General features: G+C 37.9%; 1 protein-coding gene across 6 annotated transcripts in view; it reads left to right on the top strand.

The window, feature by feature from the left end:
- LOC131069409 (telomere repeat-binding factor 1) overlaps positions 1–25,224 on the top strand; it is a 56,480-nt gene that overhangs the window by 8,682 nt on the left and 22,574 nt on the right. For all 6 annotated transcript variants that reach the window (XM_058004820.2, XM_058004818.2, XM_058004817.2 and 3 more), the window contains 2 exons: positions 2,462–2,682; positions 3,006–3,090. In XM_058004820.2, coding sequence (XP_057860803.2) covers positions 2,462–2,682; positions 3,006–3,090 — 306 coding nt within the window. The remainder of the gene's footprint in view (positions 1–2,461; positions 2,683–3,005; positions 3,091–25,224) is intronic.

Here is a 25,224-nt window from a genome sequence, read left to right as displayed (position 1 = left end):
CTTTGCCTATGCTCTTATCTGGAGCTTTGGCTGTGAAGGCCTGATCATTGGACGAACTAGTGTTGCTTCCAAACTGCTGTTTCCGTCGATCCTGCTGGAGAAGCTTGTTGCAGAGATCAGGAAACTTCAAATCAACACTAGTAGAAGTGATATTGAGTGTATTAATGAAATGCTCATAGGATTTGGGAAGGCTCTTCAGCGTGATCACTACCATATCCTCTTCAGTCATGGTGCGGCTAATAGCTTGCAACTAGTCATGGATGTCCTTGATCTTCGTAAGATGTGCCTGGATAGATGTCTTTTCATCCATCATGATAGAAAACAAGATATTCTTCAGAAAGAAAGCTTGGCTTTTGTCGGGCGTTTCATGAAGATCCTTCAAGAGATCCTAGATCTCTTTAGCTGTTTTACCTGAAGGCACTTGAGGAAGTTGATCATTTGTGATAGATAACTTGATAAGCATGACAGCCTCTCGAGTGTGCTCATCGAATTTATCCTGATTTGCACCTGAAGCTGTAGGATGAGTAGCCTTGCCCAAAACAATCTGATCAAGGCAACGATACTAAAAAATGGTAAGCATGCGTTGTTTCCAGGTGTTGTAGTTTGCAGCCGTTGAACTTTTGATTGTGTTCCAACATGGTGTTGATCAAATATGCCATCACAAAAACCAAGGTTGAACGGGGTCAACCTAGTGAAGGCACGAAAACGGGACAGAAGAATCTGATTAAAAAAATCAGAATACAAGTAGGCGACACCAATGCTAAAAACCCTAGTTCGAGAAACGAAGTCCAATGTGCAAATTGCTGAAAACTCAATTTTTCCTGCAAACCCTAGGTCACAGAAAAATAATCAGAAACAAAAAATGGCACAACTCCCGAGGCACAAATCTGGGCACAAAACCCAAGGCAATAATCTGGCACATAATTCTAGATAAACCCAAATTTTTTTTTTTGAAAAAAAATAGAAATGTTTCTGCAAACAATTGGCACAGATCTTGAGAGTAAGACTGCAGAGAGAAACCTGTGATTTTTAAAAAAAAAAATCGGAAAGAAAAATTGCAGAAAATAATCAGACGATTTTTGTAAAAAAAACTCAGCCGAAACCCTAGGTTGAGGCCATGGCAGGGAGATTTTTGGCGTCACCAAAAAAACCTACTTTGCAAAAAAAAGCCGCCTTAGAGATCAGAAATCGTGAAAAAGAAATCGCACAAGCTAAGATCGGAACATGGTCGTGGCCAAAAAAAAAAAACGCCGAAATAACCGTCCAAGATGGAAAAAAAATGTGTCGTGTGAGCTGCATTATACCTTCTCGCAGGCCATTGTTGTGTAGGAAATCGTGCCACTAGGAAAATTAAATTCGCGCTGAAAGAAAAAATAGCGGCCCACGAAAAAGCTCAAACGCAGCGCGCCACGTGGGTTTAACCGCCCAAAAGCAAAGACGCCTAGAAATAGAAACACCTGACGCAGAAAAAATGACGTGATTTTCAAAAATTGCGAGCACAAAATCTTAGAAAAACCCTGATGAACGTCGTGCCGCGAACATGAAAAAAAAAACTTCACCATGAAAAATAATTGAATCAATAAATCGAATGATATTGAATGAATTAATAACGAATATACAAGCGCATCTAAAGGAATTACAAGACGGTGTTCTAAAAGAATGAATTGTTAATCTAAAGCTTCAACATGAAGTTAAAACACTTAAAAGTGCTAAATAAAGCTAAAAGCTAAAATCTAAAAAGCAAACTATGTGTTCTTATAAAAGAAGCAATAGTTTCACTTAATGAACTGAAAAGCAAAAAGCTAAATGACCATTAATAAAATAATTAAATAGAACTGACTAAAATATAATTAAATATTCTAATACTTTCTGAATTTTGAGTTATGATAAGCACCACCAACATTAGTTATATCATGCATGATCTAACAACATTATGCATTTCTTTTTTGAGAGTACTTTCTTTATATATATATTTTTTTGATAGGTAATAGGCCGAAGCCGCAACATTTTGAATTATTATTATTATTATTATTACTATGTTTGATTAGATTGACCCAAGACCTTCCCCATCCTATGGAAGGCCAAGAGTCACAGCTTATAATTCCACTTTAGATGTCCTTATTGGGAATTGAACTTGGGTCTCCACAGTGAGAACCCAGTGTTTTAACCAGTTAAGCTCAACCTCTTGGACAGTACTTTCTCTATATTGATTATATGCATCTATATAAATTTTTTTTTTTAATCTATATATAAAATAAAATTATATCTTGCCTTGATCTACACCATCAAATTGTTTAGAAGTTTCTTTAACTCCAGGCTTTACTGTTTTATCAGTTCAATGGCAATCAACGTTGGAGTATCACTGTGTTGTATTGAGAAGGCAAATCTCTTAAGCAATGTCATTTCATTGTAAATTATTCAGTGTATTTGGCATTGCAGTTTAACTTTAACTATCTGGCAGGATAAATGGCGAAATATTAATGTTACTGCAAATGGATGGGGATCCAGGGAGAAGGCAAGACTGGCATTCAAAAAGAGCTCACAACTGGCAAAACAATCTGGCAGGCACCTTCTATTGGGTCCAATAACAAATGGCAGATCTAATGTTCCAGACGATGCTAAACAACTGGTGGTTGTAGATCCATCTTTACACAGCACAGACTCTATGCGATCTATTCCTAGGTAACAATTTTTTTATGGAATTTATTATGTTCATCTGTGATGTCATGCCAATTTTGATCTATAAGCTTTGGTTGCCTTTGGTTTTGTAAAAGGGCGAGTGAAAGTATATTTATATGTTCTTATATGATTATTTGTTTTTTGGTTTATCAAACATTTGTATTTGACATCCAAGTTATTCTTCTTATAGACCTTTCAACTGTTCATCTGTATAATTGTGACTGTAGTAGAGAGTATTTGTATATCATATTGGAATTGCAGATATGTTTGCTGAACCTCATGGATTTGTGGACCATATTCCAATGTTCCTATTCTCTTGTTTGCAGGGTAGATACTCTCATTATGGATGCTATTGCCAGCTTGAAGGAACCTAGAGGATCTAGCAAATCTACGATTGCAGCATATATCGAGGTAGATTTTTCTTGAAATTCAAACTGTGCATCTTATTTAACTAAATAGAGTACAATATAATTGCATGGAATTTGGTGATTGAGAAATCCTCTCACCAAAAAACAATGAAAGTGGGCATCTATCTTTTAAGTTTGCGTCTGAGTAAGAATCAATATTACTTGTCTTTTTTTCTTTCACATCAATATCATCTCCCTTTTTGTTCTTTTATAGGACAACATGGTCCTTGGATTCCTTTTGGAGAAAATGAGCCACACTTGATGATCTGTAAGTGGATCAGTCAAGTTAATTAAGTAGGCTAGCTTATTCACTTATGTTCTGATTGAAGTTGACCCTTATGCCTAACATACTTTGAAGGTTCAGTTTGAGAGCAGTGTCAGTAAGTTTCGTAGGAAAACTTTTTATGTTGAGAAAACATGGAGTAAGAAGTAATCAAAGAATCTGACTGCACTGGAGTTTAACCTTCTAGAGAAAAAAAACAGAATTGATAGGTTTGATTGTGGTCAAACATGTCTTACTAGTTTGATGACAGTAAAAACTAAAAACTATCCCTGCTAGAAACTGGGCGAGCAAAGCATGTTTGGCTGTGGTTGAAGGCATCACAGAAACAATAGAGGCAAGCTTTGCAGGATCTGGGAGCACTCCAAATGATTCCATTCAGTTCCTATGATGCTTGAACTTCCTTCGACTTGTTTGTAACTCTTCTTATTATGAAACCTCCAAGAGAGGCCATTTAATGGGGGACTTCTTAGTGTTGCCTGATTCTTTGGGAGTGTCATAGAGGTTTAGGGTGTGTGAGCACATGGTAGAGTTGTATGGTGTAGGACATTGTTGTTGTAGGCAAGAAGTAGTCATTGTAAGCTTTGTTTAGGCAAGAAAAACATTTTAGTAGCTAAAGTGGCTTGAGTAGAACAATTCCTCTCCCTTCCGGAGTTTTTTTCTTATCCAGTTTGGGTTTATTTAAGTCAAGTTGTAGATATGCACTCATTATTAGTGCTTTTAATTCTTGTTGCTTATATTTACACACTTAATACTGTGTTCAATGCTCTAATAGTCAAGTGTATTGACTAGTTTCCCTTATTTCCACTTCAGGAATGACAACTTATGTAATCGAGTTACATTGGGGAAGAATAGAAACTTTTCTGAGGATCTATGTAATGGTTTATCCACTTTATATTACAGATTACATTGGTATCAGAACAGGATTTTCTTGGATTTTGTGTGGTGGTTTTTTTGTGTGGTCACGCAGGTTCATGCCCATTAGAAAAGCAGATGGTTCAAGTGGGAACTAGATTTACTTCCTTAGCAACAACAAATAGAATCTAGATATAAGAAGAGTGAATGATATGGCATGTGGTGATGCAACACCTTTTGTTAACGAAGAAAGATTTCTCAAGTTAGAAGAAAATGTGGCAAGCATTTCAAGGATTATGGGAAATCTGTAAAGAATTATGATGACACTTGTGGAGAATGAATTATGGTGACACTCCTAGAGGAATTCAATACTAAAGAGCAACTGATTTCACATGAGAAGTGCAGTCCCATGGAACAAAGTTTCCCTACAATCCCTCTTTTCAAAGTTGACACAAAGCCATAGATATCTCTGTGTGTATGAGAGGTAGATGTAGAGAAGCTTGACCATTAGCTGGCTCAACTTGGGGTATATTTTACATGCATCATGTTAGTTAGGAGCAACCAATTTCTTTTGCAAGATAAATATTAGCAAAACATTTTTTTGTTTTGTAAACTATTTTTATTCTTTGGTTTTAAGAAAATTTGTAAACTATTTTTATTCTTTGGTTTTAAGAAAATTACCACCCATTTGTTCTTGGGATGAATTTAAGAAGCTAATCAAAACCACTTCTCTCTCAGTTATCATTAAAATTAGAGGTACATTGAGTGGCAGTATTTCAAGCAACAATAAGAATAGTGTGCAAGAGCATACTAGTAATTTTTGGAGGAGAGCTATCCAAATGGATAAGGATGTGCAAGTAGATAATATCCTTATGAAATATATTGGTGGTATTTGTCGATGTGTTTTTCATGCACCATGCAACACAAAATAAAATACTGAGTATCCTATCCTCTCTTGAACAAAATCCTCCCAAGTGCTAAACTGCGTGATTAAATGGGATGACTCCAAGGTTTTGAATGTCAGGTCTTGACGTGCTCTTGGATAGACTTAGTGTGTGATGTGATTTTGCGAGAATCACAAGGTGGACTTACGTTGAACTTTGAATGTGCTTGAACTACTTGAATGCTGCTGGAACTTAACCATCCAATATTGCAATCTGGTGATGCTTTCTTTTTAACTGACTTGGATAGAAAAAAAAAGATAAAAAGAGGAAGGGTTTAGAGAATCTAGTCTATTCCTAGAATGTAAGAGCGTTGGACAATTTTTGGTGAAACTCCAACTAAGCTTTGAGATGCGAGCACATCTCCACAAAGCTAGTGCGATCTTCTAAGGTAAGCATAAGATGTTTAAATCACTATTAACAAGAAGGATACCATCAAGGCGATGCATATCAAAATGTGAATAGCAATTGAAGTTAAGCTCATTTAAGGATTTCAGTTGACCACACAAGGCAAACTTGCAATCAACAAATTGCTAGTGGTATGGATATGTGAATTTCACCATTGATCTTGCACAAAGATCTTCCATCAATCTAATTATCATCATCTAACATGAGGATCCAACAAGAAACCATGCAATTATGTAGAAGAAACAACACATTCCACCATATCTTCAATGAAAAGGATGTTTATTTACAAGCTTGGCAACGATTTCTGCCTTCTCCTATTCTACTCTAACTATTTGCTTGCTATCTAATGCTTATTAACTTGCTATTAAACTATTAACTATTAACCTTTACAAATGAGGGGAGTGAGCCTTATATAATGCTCTCTATTACAATGAAGGCCTAGGATTAAATCCACATCAATGACCAAGATTGAAAGATAGAAACCCTAATTAGGGTTTGTTACACCCATTACAAAGCATCTAATGCTTGACCAATGATATAATTACAATTTATAGGACACATCCTTCTTTGAATTTTGACCAATAGATGATGAGGGTAGGTACATCGAACTTTGTGCCCACATGTGGAAGTTGTCTCCTTGATGGATGAGCTAGGTGCATTGAATCTAGACACCTTGACTTGGAGTAATATGATTGGATAAGATTTGGTCACCACCTCAACTTGCTTGATCTTTGTAACTCATCACAAGTTGTAGATGAATGAGGCATATCTCTCGATACTCAACATTTCCAAGCTCAAACGTGAATGAGATGAAGGTAGGAGATATTCCCAAATTGCATCATCTTCTAACTTTGTTTAACTCTTATGGAACTATCTCCCGTCTTGATCACTTCCGCATTGGGGCTTTCATTTGGCTATATTGACAATGATTCTTGGATTTCTAGAGGAAATTCAAGATTGCGTAAAAGTCCTCCTTTTATCATGTGTACTCTCATGTTGTGAAGCCATTCCTTTGTATTGTGGTGGATTGATCTCCTTCATCATTTAGCAACCTGAACCTAAAAGGAAAAACATACTTGTAAATGAAAATGTAAGAAATTATGAAAGGAAAATGTTGAGGCTGTAGTCTTGCATTCCTAATTGCATAAAATCAGAATTCTGGAAATAAATTTAGAATTTCGGGAAATGACCAATCAACCACTGAAAATCAAGGAAATGGATCTGCTTTCTTTTGCCTTAGAATTTCCTTTGTGGTCCCTCAAATATTGCTCTTTCTTTTGCCACTGGCTGGAATTCTGTCCTTAAACACATAAGCTCATACCTTCAGGTCTGAAATTGACTTGTCTCTGTTGAAATCTACCTCTGTGATTCATTTCCAATTTGTGATCTGACTTTAGATTCATTATCTGAAATTACTTGGTTTGAATTGCAGAATGATTTTATTTTCCTTCATGAATCTCTACCTCCCTAGTATGGAATTCGCTGCTTATTTTAGAGAATATAGATTGAATGAGGCGATTGAAACAATCAACCATCTTAAATAAGTATTGATCCTAAAGGGAGGCATCTCTTGTTTTTTATTTTCCTAAAAGGCCGACTTGTATGTTTTTCATTTTTTATTAAAAGATTTCCAACGTTCAAGGTTTAATGCCAATGAAAGCCCGACTTAACTCTTTTTATTATTTTATTTTGAATTTTCAATGACTTTGTTTAAAATAGAATGCTTTTTGTCTTTGGGAGTCGATCATTCCATTATTGGTGCCACCTCATCCTTATGTTACATTATGCCTTATTCCCCTTTGTCGTGGATTCCAAGGGCTAAGTTGTCAACAATCTCACTTTTAAATGAAATACCTTGTCTTTTTATTATTTTATTTTGAATTTTCAACGGCTTTGTTTAAAATAGAATGCTTTTTGTCTTTGGAAGTCGATCATTCCATTATTGGCACCACCTCATCCTTATGTTACATTATGCCTTATTCCCCTTTGTCGTGGATTCCAAGGGCTAAGCTGTCAACGGTCTCACTTTTAAATGAAATACCTTGTCTTATGAGTGGGTCCTCTTTATCATTGTTGGCACTAATGACTTCCTTATGCTTGTTGGGTGTTTGAAATAAAAGAGAACTTGTCGCGGTAGTGGAGGGGGTGAAGGATGTGGGGAAGTAAAGTGCCGCATGGGAGAGAGGGGTGCGGGGGGTGAAGGGAGGATGTGCCGTAGTGGATAGGGGTGCTAAGGATGTTAAGAAAGGAAGGTGTTGTGGTGGGAAGGGAGAGAGGGATGCCATGGAGGGATGTGCCGCGTGGAAGGGGAGTGTAAGGGATGGTAAGAAAGGAAAGTGCCACAATGGCAAGGAAGTGAGGGATGTGGTAAGGATGGGAAAGGGGTATAAGGTTATGCTAAGGGAAAGGGAGGTATAAGGGATGAAGGATGTGGGAGATGAAAGGGTAGTGAAGGATGGGTGCCGTGGGATATTGGGGAGTAAAGGGAGTTGGCGGTGGGTAGTAGAAGGGTAAGCTAGGATGGGATAGGGGTTAGGTAGGTGAAGGAAGGTGGATTAGTATAGGATTGGGGTAGTGGAGGGTAAGCTAGGGGAGTAAAGGGGGTAAAGGGTATGAGGGGTTAGGCTAAGGGAAGGTAAGAGGGAAGAAAGGTAGGAGGTGGGGTGAGATGGAAGGAAGGGTATAGATGAAAGGAAGGAAGGGTGTAGGGATGGAATGTTAGGAAGGTGAGGTGGAAAGGGATAAAAGGTGAAGGGATGAAGGAAGATTGCGAAGGATGGAAGGAAGTGGAAGGTGAAGGAAGGCGAAGTGGAAGTGTAGATGGAGGATGAGGGATAGGATAGTGAAGTTGTGAAGGAAAGATGGAAGGGTAGAAAAGGTGGAGGGTAAAGGATATCGGGTTAAATGGAAGGAAGTGAGTGGAAGTGGAAATGGATGGATGAAAGGAGAAGGATGGAAGGAGGAAGATGAAAAGGCGGACTCCCTCTAGAGAAGATTTTATCCTTGAATTTCCTTCCGGAAACCCAAGGAAAGCAACCGATATTCCAAGTTTCACTCTTTTAATACATTTCTTACCTTGAACCCTCGTCATGGAATTCATGCCTGGACACAACTTGGAAATTGCATAGCATCCTCTCTCAAGAAAGAGGCTAAAAGCTCTTAAACTACTGCTAAGCTAGGCAACCTAAGAAAACATCTACCCTAAAAAGCGAAAAAGTGGGATCCCCATTTGCAATGGGGCGATGTGTGAAAACGTCACAACAGTATTCAAAGCCATCTTGTAGGAATTAATGGTGACTCTTTAACACCCCTTGGATCAGCTGCTACACCAAAATATCTTCCACAAGAGAAAAAATGGCAAGAATAGCTTGCTTCAATAATGTAAGACTGATTGATTGAATATTGGTTGAATATGAAATGTGTTACAAATGTACAATAGCCTTGCTTATATAGGCAAGGTGAGTGATAGGATTATATAAGATGTTGACAAGTGTCTTAACCCTATGCTATGAGACAACCACTTAGAACACATATTAAATGACTTAGTTAACAAGAAGTAAATTAAAGTCATAATAATAAGATTGATAAGTTCTTATCTAGACAACTAAGACTTCTAGAAGAAAACCTAGGACCTGTTGATGGGTGTTTTGTGATACTCTCCAACACAAAATAAAATACTTAAGTATTCTATCCTCTCTTGAACAAGGAAACCTCAAATGCTAAAGATATGATCAATTAAGGTAACCCCAAGGTTCCTATTGATAGGTCTTGACATTGCAATAGATAGACCAAGTGAAATGATGTGATTTGCTGTTCTCACAAATGGACTTGCACTTTTACACTTCTACAAAGTAGTTGGAACTTGAACATCTTTTAATAGCAATCTAAGTGATTTTTTCTTGCTAAACTAACTTAAACTACTGCCAAGATCAAAAGGATGAGGGTCAAAGAATCTAATTTAAGACCTATGAACAATGATGATAATGAATAGTGATTTAGATAAATGGATTCCTTAAATCAAGCTTTGTTTTGCCATGATAACAACAACTACACAAAATTGATGCGATCTCCAAAGGTAGTGAAAGATTTTTCGTATTGTAAACATCCATCCAAGCACCCAATGTTGCCGCAATCCAAATGAACATCCACAATCGAACTAGGATCATAATTAGTTCATACTAACCATGCGCTGCAATTTGCAATCAACAAACTACAAATGGTATGAAAATTATGTTACCCCAAGTTTCCGGGACGGGGGGACGGGGGGACGGGTTTCTGGGACGGCAAATTTTTTTCCCAAATTTGGGGACGGGGGGGACGGCAAAGGGGACGGCTGTATAAAATATAGGGAAAATTTAAAATATATAGGAAAATTCTAAATGTTCATATGAAAACATGGATAAAGCATGCATCTATACATTATATTCATATGAAAACATGGATATAGCATGTGTATGATACTATGAAAACATTTTAGAATGCAAACATCGAACATACAACATTATCAATAGACTCAATACTCAATATGCACTCATAATTCAGAATTTCAATTCATTCACATTGTCAATATGCATATCATAATAGATATTAAAGAAATAAAATACATAATGGAGCCTAATCAGACTCAGAGGTTAAATTTTCACTACTTCCATCAGCGCAGTTCCCCCCTATATTTTTTGACGGGGGTTTGGGGGCAGCGCCCCCAACTTGGGGTCAAGGGGCAGCGCCCCTTGCGTGCTCCCTGTCGCGATACAGGGCGGGGTCGAGGGGCAGCGCCCCGCGAGGCCAAAAATACTTTTATTATTTTATATAGGCATCGGGTGTTATTTTTCTATTGGCAAAAAACCCTTCATGAGATATTTCACTCCCTCAATTACGCAAAAAACATCATTAAAAAAAATTGAAAATACGACATTTTTTATTTTAATATTTTTCCCTAGCCCTAGATGTGGGGGACGTCTGGCCGTCCCCGGGACGGCTGGGACGTCCCCAATCCGTCCCCAGCCGTCCCCGGGACGTACGGACGTCCCCCACAGCTAGGGAAGCCGTCCCCCCGTTTCGGGGACGTCCCCTCAAAATTTTGACAATTTGGGGACGGGGGGGGGACGTCCCCTGGCTGTCCCCAAGTCCCCGAAACGTCCCCGGGACTGGGACGGGGGTTTTCAGGTAGGGGACGCGTCCCCGGGTTTCGTAGTAATAATGAAATACAACGCCAAATGCAATCTTTTAATGTCTTGCTATATGTCCATCTCTTCTTCTTTCTTTACTTAGCTATACGTCCATCATTTAATGAATCTGGACAATGTTGACCTTGGATTACTTGATTGGTGGAGATGAGTAGGCACCACCCCAGCTCTTACATGCCTTGTAAACTTTCTTCTCTCTTTACTTAGGCCTTGTAAACTTTCTTCTTTCTTTACCTAGCTCTTTGCTTCAGCTCCACTTACATAGCATTATGAAGAATCTCTGTATTCCCAGCAATATCTCTTGATACTTAACATCATCTAGTCTTTTGACTGATTGTAATGGTTCATATTCCCAAATTGCATCATCTTTATCATTCTTTATCTTCACTGGATGAGTTTCTAACTTTGATTAACTCTTTTGAAATTTCAAAATGCTTTCCTTGAGGCTTTCATTTCTTTCGCTTTTCCATCTTCATCTTCATGACAATCCTTGAAAAGCCATCTTGCCATAGTTGTATCCTTCATGTTGTTGAGTCCTTCTTTGTCATCTTCTTGAAGTGTTCTTCTTCATGTTTCGTCATCCTCCTCTATTATTAGTTTCCTTGCCAATTATCCTTGAAAATAAACAAAATTCCCTGGATTAAAATTATGAATGAAACCTTATGTTAATTATTGAATTCCTTAGACTGAAATGCAAGAAACTCACTATAAGAAAATGAAAGTTAAAATCTTGCATTCTTAATTCAATTGAAGATCTTAAAAGAAATTTCATGACAAATCATTCTTCAATTGTGAAACTGTGAAACAAACTCTATTCTAAGCAACCAATTTGATTTGCATTTTCAAAATGTCATTAAAAATGCTTCATAAAATGACTTGCAAACGCTTGTTTTCACTTCTTTTCCAGAAAAATGAACTTTACTACATTCTGATTTCACCTTTAACAATCTGGAAATATCCTTGAAATTGTGGAAATGATGCTTTGAATCTGGAAATTGTTCAAATTGGTGAATGGAATTTGCTTAGGTCTGCATGTGAATTTCTTGTATTTCCTCCAAAAAATCCTTCTCTTCTAGCTTTCAATGTCAACTCTTCTTTTTTTCTCCTTCAATAATTGCTTGGGGTCTGATTTCTTTGTATTGAATTCACCCTTATCTGCCCTTGAATTTACTTGTCCTCTGCTGGAATTCGCTTTGAATTGTTTTGGATTAATGATTCTTTAAATCTTTCTTTTATATGCACTCCATGTATCAATAGCAATCTCTTGATAAGGGCCGACCTAGTTAGTATTTTCGTAGCTTTTTAATTGCATTCATTACAAACTTATCCTAGTCGGTCTCCTCATCACCTTTTTGCATTTGCATTGTTCTTTATCTTTTTTTCACCAACTACTAAAATGATGAGCAGGGATTTCACTTGTGCATGCACAAAATGTCAAAATGCTGAGTGGGATTTTGAGGTAGTCTTGCATTTTCAAGCTGAAATCACATCTTGACATGCATTATGTGTCAGGATTTGAACTTTCACTTGCACCCTTGAGCTTGTTTAGAAGGTCATCATGCATTGTTGATCGAAAACTGCAAGGATTTCAACATTTTTGGGCAGATTGCAATGGTGTTCTACATTTTGAAGTGGAAATTGATGTCTTACTTGCAATTTTGAACCCTACACTTGCAATTTGTAGTGGAATTTGAACCTTGAACTGCTCCTTATTCTCTGACTTCTGCACTTTTATTTTTCTGTTGAATTCTTTTCTATCTCTGCCATTTAAATTCGTTTTGAATTGATGTGAGAATGATTCCTTTCCTCTTGCATATATAGGCGCTCATGTAATAATTCCCTCTCCTTGATAAGGGTCAGCTAGGTCAGGGTTTGATTTTGTTTTTTCACATTGCAACTTTCCTCCACTTCAAGTCAGCCTCCCTCATTCTTACATGTTTGCATTAAACAAAAATGAATTTTGGAAGGAATTTCACATTTCCTTATTCAGGTTGACCTCTTGCTTGATTTCATCTTGTTTTGAAGGGCTATAAATATAAGATGAGCACTCATTTCTTTTGGAATTCAATTCACTTGTACATGCATTTATCCAATGTGGATTTCTTCCCTACTCAAGGATTGTTGGACGTGATATTGTCTTTGACAAGAATTCCTTGGCTAGATTTTGCCTTGCTCAAGGCTTCCAAGGCAGAAATTTCACGTCCTCTTGCACTTTGTGGTGGAAATCCTACATTGTCTTGCATTGTTGAGTGCGGATTTCACCTCTTCATGCACTCCTGATCGGGATTTAGACTTGTGCATTCAATTTGTTGAGTGAAAATCCATGTTTTTCTTACAATCTTGGGTGAAGTTGTATGTGACATGCTAGGAATTGCAAGGTAATCTTACATTTTAATTAAAACTTCACCTTTTATTGCAATTTTGAACGAAGATTCACCCATCTCTTTCAAACTTCTACCTATTCACACCCACATTTCTTCACTTTCACAATCTAAAGTTTTGAATTGTCACTTTTCATGATTTTCATCCTTGGAGTTTGTTGATGGTGTTTTTATGCACAATCAAACACATAATAAAGTATTGAATACTCTATCCTCTCTTGAACAAAGACTTCTCAAATGTTGAAGATTAGCAAAGGTCACTTGAGACGACTCCAAGGTTCTCGATGTTAGGTCTTGACGTGTTGGATAGCTTTAATGGTGTGATGTGTTTGCTGTACCTGTGAGGGGAGTTACGTAGTTGTTCATTCAATTCAAGCTTATGGAAATGCTGTTCTTCGAATGATGTTGCAATATCGCTCTTCCTACTACTAATGATCTTTAAAAAAAAATGAAAAAAGGAGCAACATTTAAGGAATGCAATGGTAATACTAAGAATGCAAGACAATGGACAACTTCAAGTGAGCTCAACTAAGCTTTGCTTCGACATGCCATGAACATCTCTACAACGCTAGTGCAATCTTCTAAGGATAGCTTGATGATTTTCAAATCACTACCACAAGCATAGATACCTTTAAGATGAAGCATATCAATGATGGTATGGTAATTGAAGTTAAGCTTTTGCTAAATTGAGTTCAATCGACTACGTGGGATACTTCACCAACGATGGAGTACTAGTAGTATGAACAATATGAGTTTCACTATCAATCATGCAAATGCATCTTTCACTCATCTAAAGTACTTAAAGCAAATTCTATTCTAATTTTTTTTTTCTTTTTAGTATTAAGTTCTCTCATAAAAGGATGAAGAAACAAGCAAATGCTCCAAAACTCAATAAGTCACCAACACCTAAATGATTTTATTAATTTCTGTAGTATCGAGCAACTATTCTTCAAACCTCTTCTAATCGATCCTTTACAAATGAAATGAGTTGAGTTTATATAGAGTTCTCAATTACAATGAATGACCAAGATTAAATCAGATCGGGGCCCAAATTTTGCCACCTAAACCCTAATTAGGGTTTGTAACAACCAAAATATCTAATTATTGCAAATTATTAAATATCAGCCAATGGGAATGTGACATCCATTTGGCACAAAATACAAGGAAAAATCCTCCTATAGGAAAAATGACGCCACCTAGGATCTGTTGATGTGCGTTTTGTGATCACACCAACACACGATAAAGTTTCCCAACAACTACCTTATCCTCTCTTGACCAAAGTCAAATGTATGCCAAGATTGCAGGAAGATCATACAATGACTCCAAGGTCCGTCTGCGTACTAGCAAATTTATTTGGATATAGGCTCGTGTGGTAGATGTTGTTGGTAATCCAAGGGGACTTTTGCACACTTTGAAGAAGATTTAGACAATTTTATAACTTCAAGGGTATTCTCACGAATGATGTAATATCCCAGTAATTTTTTTTTTGAATTTTTAACAATAAGCGACACAAGCAATCACCACAACCCGTTAAGGTTAGAGGAATAAACCGAACTACTGAAAGGGAACCCTTCTACCTTTTGTTCACCGAGAGCCCAGTCTGGGAGGGTGAGAGCATACAGTGTTCCGGGGATCGTTAGCAACAATAATCAAACTGAAATTACAATGCTTGGGCGGCAAGCCAGCCCCTTCTGCTTATCCAGCAGGACATAAATCAAACTCTTGGCGGTAAACCGACCAAGGGAAAATGACAAGAAACTGAAATTCAATCACTTTACCGCGTGTTTCAGCGGGAGGACATTACATTAAGCTATCACTCTACCGCATATTTCAGCGGGAGGACCATTGTATTGAACTTATCACTAGACCACTTATTCAGTGGGAGGATTGAGTACAAAAATTGAATTACAAAACTTAGAAGGCGGCAAGCCAGCCTCTTCCACTTATGCAGTGGGGATTACAAATAAGAGTAGAAAGAAGGGATGATCAGTACTATTGAAACAACCTTACAAAATAGAGATGAGATGAGAAGAGTAATTGCAGATTTTTACAAGAAGACTATCATTTTCTGTTACAACTAATCTGTAGGCTGAAAGTACAATTCAGCAGCCTATGGAAAGATCAAAATACTCATAACTCCCTCATTTTTCACCCGAATCAACTCAAATCAATCCCAATCCCCCAATATAACACTAACAACAACATCCAATCCAAACTACAACCCCAAACAACCCTAATTTAATTTGCACGCATCCTAATGCAATTTCAAAAACCCACGCCATACCTAGGGATTTCGATTTTGTCTAGAAAAATCAATGCTCAATTAAACTTGCTAAAAACTTACACAATGTATTGCCATGGCTAGGAAGGAAGGATGAGCCGGTACCCAGAATGATGGAGTCGCTTGGTTAAGAGATGTGAGCAAAATATACTTTCAGCAGTCCCGCGACCAGCAACTAGAAACACTCAAATCCAACATAGAACACTCCATAATTTGCAACTCATTCACCAATCAGCAATGGGAACACAAGGTCACAGCTAGGTACTATCTTGCAAGTACGAAATTGAGACTCAGCTAGGAAGCCAACTTCGAAGCTTAGATTTTCAGTAGCCAAACCGGCAACATAACGATGCAATTTTCAAAGATGTGGAAATGGGAGCCTGTTGTGACGTTTTCACACATCGCCCCATTGCAAATGGGGACCCTTGCTTTTTTTTTGCTTTTTAGGGTTTGTTCTTTGGGTTTTTTTAGGGTTTTGTTAGTTAGCCTTTGCATTTTGAGTGCTGTCGGGGAGATCAATAGGATAGCAAATTTGGTTAAGTCTGGAATGTCCTGATCCTGAAATTTGACTAAGTCTGGAAACTGAAAAACCTCAAAAAACTAGATTTTGCAATATAACTCCTGGAGGTCTGAAACCACTCTCAAACATCCTGAAAGTATATATGGAATATAACTTAAAGTATAAGTCTTATACTTAAATGTTATATTCCATTAAAATTGTCTTGATAGAGAGTTCGAAAAGTCAAATTTCGCTCCTGTCCTTCACTGAGGATCCAGAGCGAATTTCGCTCCTGTCCCTCTCAGGAGGACCAAGGCGAAGCGCTCCTGTCCCTCACCAAGGGACCAGGGCGATAATACTTATTTGAGCCATTCCTGACCGTGTTTGGACGAATTGAGACATCAAAGGCATGGTGAAGGACGAAATGAGCATGATAGAACATCCAGACTTGATCAAAAACAATGAAATGATGAAGTTTTTGCCTAGAAGGTCAAATTCGCTCCTGTCCCTCACTGAAGGACCAGAGCGATTTTCTTTATATGCACAATTTTAGACCTCTTTTTGGACATTAACTTTTATTCATAGCATGAGGCAGGATGATATCTTCCCTAGCAAAGACATTTCATGGTGAAAAGTGAAGCATTTGGGCCTGGAAGGCAAAAATCGCTCCTGTCCTTCAGTGAAGGACCGGAGCTCAAAATCAAATATTGCTTTGTCCTTGCAGGATTTTAACAACTTGACGATTTGAAGAGGTCCAAGGAAGTGCATTTTACCAGTTGAATATAATTTGAAGACACAAACATGAAGAAAAGTGGACCAAAATGCAAAATCGCTCCTGTCCCTTAGTCGGGGACCAGGGCGAAGTTCAGTGTAGCTCCCGTCCCTCTCCCAGGGACCAGAGCGAAATTCCTTATAAGGCATGTTTTAGGCAAAGATCAAGCAAGTTTAGGGTTTGAGGCAAGCAAAGACGGTGTTACGGATTCATTGAAGACAAAATTGAAGATTGCAAGACACCAAATGGGACCTATATTAGCTTGGGCGCTCCTGTCCCTCAGTCAGGGACCAGGGCGATATCCACCTTAGAGGGCATTCATCCACCAAATCAAGACGATCAAGCTCGAGTTTTTTGGCAAACATGCCAGTCTCAACGTGAGGATGGAGGTTTTGAACATAAAAGGCAAGAGAATCAAGACTAAACATCAAATTCGCTCCTGTCCCTTAGTCAGGGACCAGAGCGATAGGTTTGTGTCCTTACCTCTTCCAAATTTGGCGCTAAAACATTCTTTAGATTTTATTAAATGCTAGGAAAAAATCGATAAATTTGAAATCCAATTAAAGTTAGCATTTAACATTAGCGCATGGGTCTTTATTAATTAATTTTTGCCTTTTAAAAATCGAGTTTATTTAAAATTATAGGCATTAAATTAATTAATTATAAATAAAATGGGGCGCTTGATTTAAAATTTGTTTCATTTTACAAAGGTCGGCCTTTAAGTTTATTTTAAATTTGCCTTATTCACCAAAGTCGGCCTAGGGTCAATGTGAAGGTGAGCGCCTATAAAGGGAGGTGTTTATTTCATTTTCAAATCATCATTTTATCCTCTTTCATATGCGATTTTGGAGAAGACAAGGTGCGAAATTATCATCAAAGAGGAGTGCGTGTTTGTTTCAAGTAAGGCGAATTTGTTATCTTCAAGACATTGAAGACTCCTCCCCCAAGGTGGCGAATTGCTAAAGTGGACGTTCATTTGGAGAGAGATCACGTTGAAGCCATCAAATTTTGATTTGTGCCTAGGCGAATTCCTTTGTTTTGCATTTTAGAGTTAAACTCTCAAGTAAGGTATGACAAGATCCCTTGTTTTAATTTCAAATTTTGATCGTCATAGCCTTAAATTTTGAAATTTTGAATTCTAATAGCTCAATCGTCGTTTAGGAAATGATAACTCAAGGACTTATTATGAAGTTTCCTAAATTTAATCTCTAATCTAGTTATTCTTTGCAAAATCATGTTGCTAATTTTGAAATGTTGTGTAGGCATCAAATGGAGATCTCATCAAGGAAAATCAAGCCGGATCAAGGACGGTCTTCGCCGGGACGATCAAGCCAGGACAGGGGCGACCTCTTTCAATCCAGCGTTCCAAGGCGAGGTACATCATCATCCTACACATCAAGGACACATGGAGTTAGGACAAGGGCTCGTTGAAGAAGCAAATAATTTTAGAAGAGTTAATCAAAGATAACTTTGCAACGCTACCAAATTGAGTATCAACCAAGTGTCAGACGAGGTGGCATCCTAGAGCGATTGATTAGCTTCTCAACGCTACCAAATTGAGTATCAACCAAGTGTCAGACGAGGTGGCATCCTAGTCATCGCTCATCCAGTCAGTGTGGTCCACCTCAGCATGTCCAGATTCGATGTACCTAACTCATGGAAGGTGGCACAAACTCCGGTGTACCTACCCTGGCTATCCATTGGTCGAATTTTCTAGAGAGGACATGTGTCCAAGCAATACAATTTTATCATTGGTCAAGCATTAAATGTTATGTAATGGTTGTAACAAACCCTAATTAGGGTTTTTATTGTTGAATCTTGGCCATTAATCTCGAATGGATCTAAGCCATTGAATTGTATTGAGGGCACTATATAAGCCCTGACATTTCATTTTGTAAAGGCTAATTAGAAATAATTAGAGAGAGTTGTAAATAATAGAAAGCAGTTAGTAGATAGGGAGTAGTTAGAAATTGATAGAATAGTAATTAGAGTAGAATAGGAGGACAAGGCAAGAAATTGTTGCCATTGATTGTAAACAAACTCCATTTTCATTGAAGTAATGGTGAAGTGTGTCGTTTCTTGCAATTTGCATGGTTTCTTGTTGAGTCTTCAATCCTAGATGGTAGATGATTAGATGAATGGAGGAAATGCGATTGATTAATGGTGGAATTCGTATATCCATACTACTAGCAGTTTGTTGATTGCAGACTTGCCTTGTGTAGTCAACTGGAATCATTCAGCTTAAGCTCAATTTCAATTTGTCGCTTCTTCATTGATATGCATCAACTTGATGGTGTCTATGCCTGCGGTGATGATTTGAACATCATAAAGCTTCCCTTAGAAGATCGCACTAGCCTTGTGGAGATGGTCCATTGATGTCAAGACAAGACCTAGTTAGAGTTTCATCAAAAATCAAATCATTGCTCCTACATTCTTAGTATTAGGATTAGATCTTCTCTTCGCCCTCATCCTTTTTCCATTTTTTCAAATCTAAGCCAGTAAGAGCCTGTGTTCCAGCAAAGCAGATCGGAAGTTCAATCATCAGATGTAAGTCCCCTTGTGATTCCAGCAAATCACATCATACCACTGGAGTTTATCCACACGTAGAGACCCTACTAACCAGAACATTGGAGTCATCCTAACTGATCCTTCATGCGAATCTTCAGCAGTTAGAGACTTTATTCAAGAGAGGATAAGATGCCTTTAGGTATTTTATTCTGTGTATGATGGTGTACAAAATACACATCAACAGAGCCCAAGTCTCATATTTATAACTTCACACACCTCAACCCCAAATGCAATTTCCTTCAATTTCAACGCCTTTCATTTGCATTTCACTCCACTACATGTGGACCCCAAATGTGGCTCCATTTCCCACAAGTCAAACCTCACGCCCAAGGCAAGGACCTACGTTACACTGTGGCAAATATTAGAGATAAGTCATAAAAAAATAATATCTTTCTCAATATTTCGACATCTCTTTAATAAACATGAAATTCACCAAGAACTTAGGAAAAATAGGCATTAATCCCAATTTTAATAAATCAGTTGCAAATAATCAGATTAATTAAATATTAAACCTTAGGATAAGGAAATAATATTTAATTATGTCGCAAATGACTCCTGTACTGATTATTATCACAATCAGGATGAATCTGAGCTCGGACGACCACATAACTGCTGCAGAATCAGAACCCCTGTCTACTGCCAAAAATAGAATTGTGCCACATAGCCACTTACTAAAAATAGTAAGTCAAGAACTAATGCTCAGAAAAGCATGATCATCGCGTCCAGAGGCAATAATGGAGAGCTCAGTAGGACAATAACTCCAGAATGGTCATTCCCTGACTTACTAAAAATAGTAAGTCCTCGTTTCATCAATGCTGGACCCTCATTCTTCATTCCACCTAGCCTACGGGTCTCAGGAATAGGCTAATGGACCACTGGAAGGTCATCAGTGAGGAGGGGACATTACAAATGATTTGGCTCTGAATGTCTCTTTTTTAAAGTAAAAGGGAAAGGGTTTAGAAAACTACTCTAAATCTAAGAACTCAATAGATGGTAATCCTTTAGATGAGATCAACCACACTTCACTTCGCCACTTGAAGACAACTACATGAAGTGGGCACAATCTTCAGGGGTTGTGTTTGAAAGATTTTAAACTATGTATGAACACCATCAGAGAACAATGCTCATCCAACAATTTAAATTAAGCGTACACATAAAATAGCTCAGTCCAATGTTGCACTGTTGATAAAAATCATCTATCAACAAAAGGTATGAGCAAGCTTATCGCAACAATTTCATACAATCTCCCCCCCTTACAAATGAAGGGGGAAACCCCTTATATAGGCATCTAGCTTGAAAATGGATGACCTAGATTGCAAACCAATCAACGACCAAGATTTTACATGCAAACCCTAATTAGGGTTTGACCAATAAATTCCCAAATACAACGCCAAGTAGTGGGGAGAGTCATAAATGAGGAATCTCGCCCACTTTACATTAATTATCCTTTGCTCAAAATGATGCCCACAATGCATTAAATCCACCACTACATCCAAAATCAACCAATATGCAATAAATGAGCCATCACATCTTGGAATATGATAGCCACCATGCATTAAGTATGCCTCTACTCAGTCAAGATGTCCACTAGCAATAAATGCGCCATCATGCAGCCCTGCACTCAATAGATTCTCGCCATGCAAATGGACTTTGCTGTCATAGGAACTTGTATAATTTTCCGAGTTGTGCTTCATTAATATGGAATATTCTCTTTGCATGTTGCCAACTCATCCTTTACTGTTGAGACATGGACCAGCTAGGACTCGAACCTAGGACCTTCCATATGCTGTTGGAGTGCTCTACCACTGAGCTACTGGCCCCTCTTGGACCAGTCCATCGTCGGTCCGGGTGTGGCTTATTTCCAACACCAACACCCCCCCTTAAGCCACAGCTCTCGTGTGCTTGAGGCTGCTAGCCTGGAAATAAGCCACACTCGGACCGACGATGGACTGGTCCAAGAGGGGCCAATAGCTCAGTGGTAGAGCACTCCAACAGCATATGGAAGGTCCTAGGTTCGAGTCCTAGCTGGTCCATGTCTCAACATTTACAAGAATCTTTCCATTCCAGGCTTACAAAAGACATTTTGGAAGATTTTCCTACCTTGGAAGAATTTTAACAATCTTTTCCACCTCTGAAGGATTCTTGTATGTCTGGAATTCTAGGAGAGAAAATCTTTGTAGAGGGATTTTTGTTTTGAAGGAAATTTATGTGTTCTTGAGCACACTTCGTCCTGTACGGAGATTTTCCATCAATTGATCACTATTTCCTTGTTTGGGGAATTTTATCTTGTCCCGAGTCCTGGAGAGAGAAAATTCTCACACAACCAATTTTTCTCATGCTTTGAAATTCTTCACCTTGGGTGCGTTTCTTCCCTGAGTAAGGAATTTTTTTGAAAATTTGAAAATTTCCTCTTTAACCTTGAATTCCACGTTCTGTTTTGTCCTTGGGGGCACATTTTGACGATGGTGAAGGATTTCTTTGGAATTGACATTTTCCTCCTAGAACATGTTTCTGCATTTTCTTCTGAAAATTTGAAAATTTCCTCTTTAACCTGGAGCGTATTTGCTAGGAAGTGGAGGAATTGTGGAAAATTAGACTTTTCTTCCTTGATGTCATTTTGGCGCCCATTTCTTTACTAGAGCACATTTTCTCCATAGTGAAGGAATTCTTGATGTGGAGGAAAAATTCCTCCTTAACCTCATTTTGGTGCCCAACCTTGACCTTGATTCTACTTTGCCCGTGAGGAAGGGATTTCTTCATGCCTTTCCCAAATTTCACATTTTCGAAGAATTTTGTCCCGAAGGAAGGAATTTCCCACACTTAGCCAATTTTTCATGATTTCTTCTTCTTGGGCATAATTTTCTCATTGGGAAGAAATTTCCAAGAATCTTGAATTTCTTCCTCAATTTTGTCCTTGGGAGCATTTTATCATTGGAGGAGGAATTTTCATTGAAGGGAAGAATTCCTCTCTTACTTCATTTTGGTGACTTCACCCCATCTTGGACGGGTTTGACCCATGGAGGCGGAATTTTGCTTGGGGGAGGAAATTCCTCATTTACTCGTGTTTGGTGCTCCATCCTCAACTTGGGCACTAATTTCACATGGAGGAAATCCACTCTTGGAAGGAAATTCCTTCCTTCCCTTGATTTGGCGCCCATTCCTTATCCTTGAGTGCTAATTTCACCTTGTGGAGGATTTTTTGAAAATCTTGAAAATTCATGCATGACCCCCCCCACCCCATTTGGCGCCTTGTCTTGTCCTTGGGTGGAATTTTGCTGTGAAGGAGGAATTTTGTTGCATGGAGAAAAATTCATCCACTACCTTGTTTTGGCGCCCTCCATCAATCTTGGGCGGAATTTCCACTAGGAGGATTATTTCTTGCCTTGGAGGAAAATTCCTCCTCTATACCATTTTGGTGCTCTCTTCCTAGCTTGGGCGCCATTTCCACCATGTGCAAGATTTTTCACTTTGGAGGAAAATTCCTCCTTGCCTTGGATTTGGCGCCCTCTTCTTGACTTGAGTGCCATTTTGCCTTAGTGAAGGATTTTTTGATCAATCTTGGAAATCTTTCTTGACTTGTCCATTTTTTCATCTTTCCAGATTTGGATGCCCTTACTGGAGCAAAGTAGATTTTTCGTGCCTTGGAAGATTTTTCATGCTTTTTCGACAGGAAAGAACTCTATACTTAGCCGTTTTTCTGATCACTTGTCTGCTTTTTCAACTTTCCGGATTTAGACTTGGATTTTCAAGAATACTCTGTCTTTAGTGTATTGACCACTACTTGAGATGGACCTGCCAAAAATAGACTTACTAAAAATAGTAAGTAGTTTCAAACATCAAATTAGGGCAAACTGGGATAGGGTGACACTAAAAATAGAAACTGCTAAAATAGTAAGTTTGTTTTTGGCAAAATTAGGCCAATCCGGGACGTAGTGAAACTTATAGAATTCGCTCAAATTTCATTGGTAGTTTCCTTGAAGGGCTCTGACTTCATTGCAACGTTCAAATTTTCGAAAACCCTAAGGAAACAACTTTAAATCTAAGTCTGAAGGGCAAAACCCTAAAATAGACACAACAGGTTCCAAACTTAGCCAAATTTGCTCAAACACCTTGCAGACTTGATCAAAATTCATCAAGAACACTTGCAAACCGGGGAGACCGAAGGGATTGCTGTGAAAAGACCCAAAGAACCAAAACCAAAAGACCAAGAGGACCTAAAAAGTAGGGGGTCCCTATTTGGAATGGGGTGATGTGTTATTAGGTCACAAAAGGATCATAACAAATTATCATCTAGAATTTTGTTGCCCTTATCCTTTTCTCTTTTTGCAAATTCAATGAATCTAGACGTCATGAATTCAATCGCAGTTATTGGAACTATAGGTAGGTTCTTAAATTGTTCTTCCAAGTAATTGACTTCTTCCAAGGTTGAGGCAAAAGTTGTCTCCTATCTTGGTCCAAAATCTCGTCTTATTGTAAAGTACTGCAAATGAGTGTATTTCGTCCAAGTGCTTCTCAGAAGGCAATTCGTTTGGTCCAAAGAATATGATCTTCACCTGTTTAGCTAATTGATCGGCATCAATATAGATTCCTCCTTTCATCTCCTTCTTAAGAATGATCTCAACTACTCCACAATCTTATCATGTATCAAATTTATTGCTTCATTGACCAAGGTGCATCCTGTGCTGATATCCTCAAATATGACCCTTCTCATATGAAGCAAATTACATCGCTGTTAGAAATCAGGCGATTGCTCATCTCTCAATTCTCCTTTGTTCACCAAAGTTTGTTTCGACATCTTCTTCATCACTTGCAATATAGGTATGGTAAAGTCTCTGGTGTAAACGGAAGTATCATATGCTGCCATGAGAACCTGAGTTCTTTCAAGAACACTTACAACTCTATCAAATATCTTCACTAATTCCTTGATAAATGCATTCGCCCTTTTGAAAGTCTTATTTATCTAAGTATCCATCAGGTTGAAAAATAAATTGAATGAATGATTCAATAATCGGATAATGTATTCAACAATATACAAGCGTATATATAGAGATTACAAGACGACGTTCTAAATTAAGAACAAGTCGTTTAAAGTGAACTACTAAAATGCTAAACGCTAAATAAAGCTTAAAAGCTAATTAACTAAAAAGCTAAATGACCATTAAACAAGGAACTAAATATAGGTGACTAAAATATAATTAAATATTCTAATACCCTTCCTTAATGGTCATTTTATCTACTAACTACCCTAGAGAAGACACTGCAGGTCTTTTGGTCACAAATGAAAAGAACACTCTACTGCGATGGAGACCTTCCCTGGATTTGAAAAGTGTTAACGACCAAGAATCCATCCAACCTGACGTTGGGTAACCAAACTGAAACCTGAAACCATGATTTTGAGGAAAAATTGGCAAACCCTCCAAAACTGAGGATACAAATCATCATTTTTGTGGAAAAAAAATGGTAAAAAACCCTTGAAACGATTTTTGTGGAAAAAATCGAACAAAACGTTGAAACTTTGCATGGCAAGACCCAAAACACCATGTGGTAAGACACCAAACATCACGCGGTAAAACATCAGACATCATGCGGAAAAACACTAGACAACATCACGTGGTAAAATACCATACATCACGTGGTAAAACCCTGATTTTTGAGAAAAAAATAAAGCAAAACCCTCCCATGATTTTTTATGGTGAAAAATCAGAAAACCTAGAGAACTTTGCGAATCACAAATCCACGCGAACTCGCGTATTATAGATGATTTTTAAAGAAAAAATCGTAAAAACCAGCAAACAATTTTTTAAGAAAAAATCGTGAAAACCTAGAAATCCCACGCAAGCTTTGTGGATGACAGATAATAATTTTTAAGGAAAAAATTCTAAACGTTGCAAATAATTTTTGAGGAAAAAAAATGTGAAAACCAACCCATGATTTTTTGTGGAAAAAATTAGAAAACCGACAGACAAT

The sequence above is a fragment of the Cryptomeria japonica genome, chromosome 10, assembly GCF_030272615.1.
Source record: "Cryptomeria japonica chromosome 10, Sugi_1.0, whole genome shotgun sequence".
In the NCBI taxonomy this organism is placed as follows: Eukaryota; Viridiplantae; Streptophyta; class Pinopsida; order Cupressales; family Cupressaceae; genus Cryptomeria; species Cryptomeria japonica.
Note: the sequence above shows the minus strand (reverse complement) of the source record. Positions and strands in the feature narration are given on the sequence as shown.